Genomic DNA, 6,777 nt, shown 5'->3' with positions numbered 1-6,777 from the left:
ATCTCTTGTCTTTCTTAAAGAAGTCATGATTCAGTATTAAGAAAGAAGACAAAGAATCAAAACTGCTGTACACCGATGCCGTAAAATCACTGACGCGACATGCTTAATGCAAACAAGTCAAGTCACAGACGCCGGTCTCGACCCAGTTTTACCTCGGCTGCTTGCAAAGTATATTCCATAAATCGTGTACCAGGCTTGGGCTGCCTGTGGTTTGCTCAGCTCTTTTCTCACTGTGTGCGGCGGGCTTCAAAAAATGTAATACCAGTGCAAATTACACATCGAATTCTGGATTACGATTGGTTTATAAACAATAGGTTTGGTCAGAACCAATCAAATGTTTTGTTTCCAAATCAAGCGCGCGCCCTGGATGGCGCCATTTTTCCCTGATTGCGTGATATGCGTGCGTTTCTTCAGCTTAACCATCTCGAAATTTTTCATGTATGTTATTTAACAATTATTCGCCTAAGGCGAAGAGATTATGTAATGTTTAAAAAACGAGCAGGGGTGTTTTATAAACACGTGCTGCGAGTTTTTTGAACGGCGCGCTTCAAAAGCATTCCACAAAGAGCGTGTCCCTCTAGACTCAAAACAATGGTTCAAATTGTGAGAGGTGAATATTAACATACAAGAAAAACAAGCTATGCCTTATTAGTATTCTTTATATAAAGAATACTAACTACGAGTGTTTTATCAGGTATAAAGCTCATCCACGTGACGTTTTATCGGTGTTTTGATAGGCTGGTAAGCTCATGAATCATTAATGAGTTTTTCATTACTAATAACTAATCACATGATTTTTCTCGTGCGATTTGGAATAAATAAGCACGCGTAAATTTTTTCAATGACGACCAAAATTGCACGAGCTCGTAGACAAGTGCTTATTCATTCCAAATTGCACTCGAAAGCATGTGATTAGCTATACTTACGGGCATAAGTGATGTTCTGAAAGTACGGCTCCTCGTACAATTTAAGAAATTTCAAAACATCACGAATGACCATAAATCGTGAAATGCACGAGCAAGTTCTTAGGATTTCTTATTTATTGTTTCTGTTTTCTCAACAAAATTACCCAACTGCTGTGTTTCCATAGCAACGTCCATATTGCCCACTATATTCGTCATTGACCAACCAGAAACGCGACATTCTGTATAGTATAAAATAAACACTTTGATGGTAACTTTCTGAATACATGATTGATATGGCATTTCTAGAAGTATTGAAAAGAACGAGGTTTCTTTTTGACTCAAAAATAAGGCCGGATGATTCTGAGGCTAACTCTGTGGTGTATAATATATTATTAACTAATCGCCCTCCACTTTCCTATAAGGCACAAAGAAAATATATGCAAGTTGCGAAATACAGATGGCGTGTTATGAAGAGTAATTCGGGACGGCTGTCTGCATAATACATTGCACGAACCATTTTTCTTCACATGGCTAACGGAAAGTAACAGAAACCATCCAGCTTTTGATCAATACTCCTTAATTGCTTTCACATTTTGGTGTCTTTTTCCGAAAATCATTTATCTACGTACCGAGTTGTTTTTTTAATCGCTTCCTGTGCTTAATTACACGATGGTGTTCTTTAAACGTCTACATAATTTATGACAAGAGGAACTTCATTATCAGATAATAAACAAGAAATTTCAGTCTTAAATTTGCATCCGACAAGAGCTGGAAACTGTGTATTTCCCATTCTTTCGAGGTGAGATCAATAACGGTGGGATAACAAAATGAAAGAATTATGAATTTTCTCGCATGCTTCAAAAAAAATAAAGCCAAAAAAGGAAGTTTGCCATTGGCTGTAATAGGAACCCAACCAATGCTACTGTTCGAAATCTGTCAGGAGCCGGCCGAATTCAGAGCACCTGCAATGACTGTCCACAAATGACTTTTATTGAAGTCTTGGTCAACAGTGGAGACACGAAATCCATTTGGAACACAACCCTATCTTAACAGTGCGGAGTCAACAAGGATTCTGACGGTTTAATTGACTAATAGCAGAAACACGAGAAAGCTGGGAAAATATCGCAAAACTTGCTTATACTGGCTTAGCGATTTAGGATCCCCAGTAGTATATATAATATATGTATCTGAATTGTAGGGCGCACTGAGGTTCATTTGCACAATTGATGAACCCAAAAATCACCACTTGTCCAAAACAGGGAATATTGACATCTTAAAAAGCTAGTACGACAGATTTGCACGAGACTAGACGTTAAGTGGAATGTCGAGAAAAGACGACCACAGATCTAGAGAAGTAGGTTCATCTAAGGTTACAGTGACTCGCTCAATGTCAATGCAAAGGAAGGGAATCCTTGTTGAAGGAGGAAATGCCATGATGTATTTCGTATCAAAAGGAAAGGGAAAAGAGAAACCTCGAATAACAGATTCAAATATAAATAAAAAGAAAAAGAATTTGATGCACAGAGTTGGTTCGGGAACCCAGGAGAAAATTGTAAATACCAAACGCAAGGAGAAAATTCTTCAAGATCGGGACACTGTTGTCTGCAAGGACTTTCGAATGATGAAGTTGAACCAAGATAGCGACGGCGATGACGATTATTGCTCTATTGATTCTCGACTTTCATCATGGGTGCCCTTGGGCTTGTTCGAAAAGAGGATCTCAAAAAATGTCCACAAAGTTCAGACTTTGGAAAACTGCAGCGATGAAGAAATCGGGCGAATATTAGAAGCAAAAGAAGATATCAATACTGGGAGAAATCTCAATCTAGATTTAGCTGAAGGTGAGTCGTATGGGTTACAGCCAGTCTCTGAGCCAAAAGGTCACTGGCCAAATAATAAGGAACAGATGAAGCTGATGAGTAATTTAGAGTCGAAGGATTCAACTATCCCAAACAGAGTCATAGAGAATTCCGGAATAAATTCTGAATCTCAGAGAGGCGTAAAATTGACAAGTAAATCTGCTTGGGAACTAAACGACAAATATCATCTTACTGCAGATTTTCCGCCTGAAGTGTGGAACGACAAAAAAGACACTAAACTCTCAAACACCATAACACTGTCACCTGATCTAATGAGTTCAAATTTTCCCCGATTAACAGCTGCCACAAAATGGAGAAGAGGTTCCTTTCCGATTACAAGTAATTCGTCTGCACAGTCAAACGTAACGACGGAACTTCCCACGCTGTCAGGGCGATTCTGTAAAGTTCAACTTCCCTCGAAATTTCCCGGCGTTTTGTCACCACCCAGCGAAAACGAATCTGAATCTTTAAAAGATGAAATCGTCAGTGGCAGAAGAATTATGAATAGTACTAAAATATCAAAGAAAAATGAAGAAAAAAAGCGATGGGATCCTGGTTCTCCTGAAAGACAAGTACCGCGGATAGCGCCTTTGCCAGCAAGAGCATCGCCTGATTCAAGCAAATCTCGTTCACCATTGCTATCCTCAGAAAATCTTGCAATGCATACAGCCTCCAACGAGTACCTGGCCGCAAGAGTGGTCACGCAACTGAACTCTGCTTTCGAGGAAACGTTTCTTGGAAGTGAGAATCAGGTCACGAATCGAGCAAGCTGTGTCACGCCAAATCTGATGCCGCGTAGACACAGCGCAATGGTTATTCGTTCAAACACTGGTAGCTTATTCGAGGGACCAGCGGATCCACTTTTCTTGCCTTCAGTTGACAACGAGTGTTGCAAGAGCTTGCCAAATTTAACTGGCCGAGACAAAACTAAGCGAGTGTTTGTAGCATTTGACAAGGATTGTCCCAGCGTAAAAGTGGTCGATTTAAAGGGCAGGGGTGACATTGCTGATAAATGCCGAATTTTAAACAACAAATTAACCAAAGATGACTTAAAAGTTGAGGCAATGCTCAAAGAAAAAGCTCACAAGAAAGCGATGGTTGAGGCATGGGTTATTGCCTCTGCCACACAAGACAACTAAAAAGACAAAGAACTACACGTAGCCTTGGCAAGCGTTCCCTTGAACAAGTAAAAGTACGAAGAGCTCGACTTGAAGAGAAGGTAGGAGTGGGCCACATCGTTCATATGGAATGGTTGCTGACCAATCATGAGCTCATTCATCAGGCATAATATTTTACGCAATCCATATGGGACCCTCTAAGGAAAAGTAATTGCATTCCTTTTCTTGTCAATTGTGATTTTCTGCTCGAGATAACATTTTTGAAAATAATTCCACTCACACTACAACAAAAGCTTTGAATCGTGCATGACCCGTAATAGAAGAACAGGTGGCCATTCAGCCTGCTGCGTCTCTTGGTGGAAATCCGAATCGGTATAGAACTGATTGGTCGGTTTTTTCGGACCAAAAAGACGTAATCTTCTTTCATGGAAAGACTCGTATGCAGATGAATTATAAAACAGATTTTGCCTTCTATACAAAAATATAAAAAAGTTTTGAATACCAAGAATCCATTCTTAAGGGTATATATAACGCAACGGATCAGGATTTTTATTTGCGATCCGGATTCTATGCGAATCCCTATTTTTTTATTTAGGAGTCATGCTTTTGAGCGTTTCTTTGGTGAAGTATTCGAAAGATGGCAGAGGCGTTTTGATGGGGAGATTCCAAAAATTCCGATTGTGATATTTCAAATAAACACACTTAAATTCGTGAGTGGCTTTGTTGTCATCAATGCAGTTGTTGTTTTTGTTCCCAGTCCTTTTACTCATTATGCTCTTTCATGGTACTCTGAACGTTAAAAGACTGAAAAAAGCAGCAATGTCAAGCAAACGTTCAGAGAAGTAACGCATCTAAGGGCCGATTTATACGGTACGATTTTTGTCGCATGCGACAAGCTCACGACAGGCCCACGACATGACTTACGATTGTCGCAGCGTTTTAGAGCGGTTTTCAAATGAGTGTTGCAAAACCAAAACCAAAGTAATTACTTTGGCCAATCAAAAAGGACGGAGACAATCCGGTAAACCAATCAAAACTGAAAGTAATTACACGTAGCCGACACAAAGCGCGGGAAAATGTGCACGCGTGAGCCACGATTGGTAATGGTTTCACTTCTGACTGGTTGAAAAAGTGGCGCGTAAACTTTGAACCAATCACTGAGTGAAGTAACTGCAAAACCAAAGTAATTCGCTAATTACTGTCGACACTCAATTGAAAACCGCTCCAAAACATGTTTAAAAATGCTGCAACATTTTTTCTGACGTACACAACAATCGTAAATCATGTCGTGGTCCTGTCAGCCCTTCCCCCCCTCCCAATTCACGGTGTGGGCAGGATCTTGTATGACTGTGTAGCCCGATCCTGGAGTGGCAGTCTCTGTTGCAGGTGGCACAGACGTGCCTTGTGGAAACACGCGCAGAGGCTGCGCATTCTTTCCTCGCCGCTCTCTTGCATGTAGCCTGGACTCTAGCGTTCGCTTCCGCCTTTGAAATCCCCATTTCGACACTTTGCCGCCATGTATCTCGGTGATTGGCGATGTCCTCCCATGCACTGGTGTCGATAGGTGCAGATCGCAACTCTCGCTTGATGACGCCCTTGTGGCGTAGCAGCGGTCGACCCACGCAACGGACGTCCTACCGCATTTCTCCATAAAGGATTTCTCTTGGCAGACGGTCAGCCTCCATGCGATGTGCATGGCCGAGCCATCGAAGGCGTCACTGAATGAGCAGTGATGGCATGCTCAGTGAGCCAGCGCGCTCCAGGACCTCGGTGTTGGTGACTCTGTCCTGCCATCTGATGTGCAGCAGGCGCCGAAGGCAGCGGAGGTGGAATGCGTTGAGTCGCCGCTCTTGTCTGGCATAGGTCGTCCACGACTCGTTGCCATAAAGGAGAATCGCCAGGACACAAGCTTGGTAGACGCACATCTTGGTCCTTTCGCTCAACAGGTCATAGCCCCACACTCGCTTGTTGAGTTTTGCCATGAAAGCAGCTGCTTTGGCGATCCTGCAGCTTATCTCAGCATCGACCGAAGTCGGGCTTGACACGGTGGAGCCCAAGTAGGTGAAGGTGTCCACAACCTCCAGCTCCGTGTTGTCGATGGTGATGACTATGGGGGACTCAGCACCTTGCGCCAGGATGTTGGTCTTCCTGAGGCTGATCGTTAGCCCAAACTCCTTGCAGGCGTGGGACAGCTTGTCTACCAGATGTTGGAGGCCCTCCTCGCTGTGGGATGTTAAAGCAGCGTCGTCTGCAAACAGCAGCTCCCGTATGAACACCACGTAAGCTTTGGTTTTGGCGCGGAGTCTGGCGATGTTGAAGAGTTTGCCGTCTGACCTCGTCCGGACGTAGACAACTTCTGTACAGTCTACAAAGGCATACTGGAGCAGCATCGAGAAGAAAATCCCGAAAAAGGTTGGAGCAAGGGCACAGGCCTGCTTTACTCCACTGCTGACTGGGAAGGCATTCGAGGTGGCCCCATCGAAGCAGACCGTACTCTGCATGTCCTGGTGAAAAAAGATGATGATCGCCAGGAGCTTTGGAGGGCAGCCAATCTTCTGGAGGATCTTGAAGAGCCCGCTCCTGCTCACGAAGTCAAAAGCTTTGGTGAGGTCCACGAAGGCGAGGAACAATGGCTGCTGCTGCTCTCGACACTTCTCCTGCAGCTGACGGAGGGAGAAGGTCATGTCCACAGTGGACCTCCCGGCTCTGAAGCCACACGGTGACTCGGGGTAGACTTGCGAAGCAAGGCTCTGCAGGCGGGTCAAGGTGACCCGAGCAAAGGCTTTGCCAACAAGTTAGCTAGCGCCGCACAAGTTAGTTTATGGCGTGAAGCACAGGGACTTCTTTTGGGTAAAAAAAAAAAGACAGCGATATTCGTTGGATTTCATCCCGAAC

The 6,777-nt window shown here is 43.5% G+C and overlaps 1 protein-coding gene across 1 annotated transcript; it reads left to right on the top strand.

Annotated features, from left to right (window-relative positions):
* The first annotated feature begins 1,680 nt into the window (after positions 1-1,680).
* On the top strand, positions 1,681-4,588 carry LOC137980080 (uncharacterized). Its single transcript, XM_068827437.1, has one exon. The coding sequence runs from the start codon at positions 2,227-2,229 to the stop codon at positions 3,901-3,903; it is 1,677 nt and encodes a 558-aa protein (XP_068683538.1). The 5' UTR covers positions 1,681-2,226; the 3' UTR covers positions 3,904-4,588.
* The last annotated feature ends 2,189 nt before the right edge of the window (positions 4,589-6,777 follow it).

Source organism: Montipora foliosa, chromosome 1 (assembly GCF_036669935.1).
Source record: "Montipora foliosa isolate CH-2021 chromosome 1, ASM3666993v2, whole genome shotgun sequence".
Classification (NCBI taxonomy): domain Eukaryota; kingdom Metazoa; phylum Cnidaria; class Anthozoa; order Scleractinia; family Acroporidae; genus Montipora; species Montipora foliosa.
This window is presented reverse-complemented; position numbering and strand designations above follow the sequence as displayed.

Coding starts and splice junctions, on each gene's coding strand:
- LOC137980080 (XM_068827437.1), top strand. CDS start 2,227: ATGTCGAGAAAAGACGACCACAGATCTAGAGAAGTAGGTTCATCTAAG.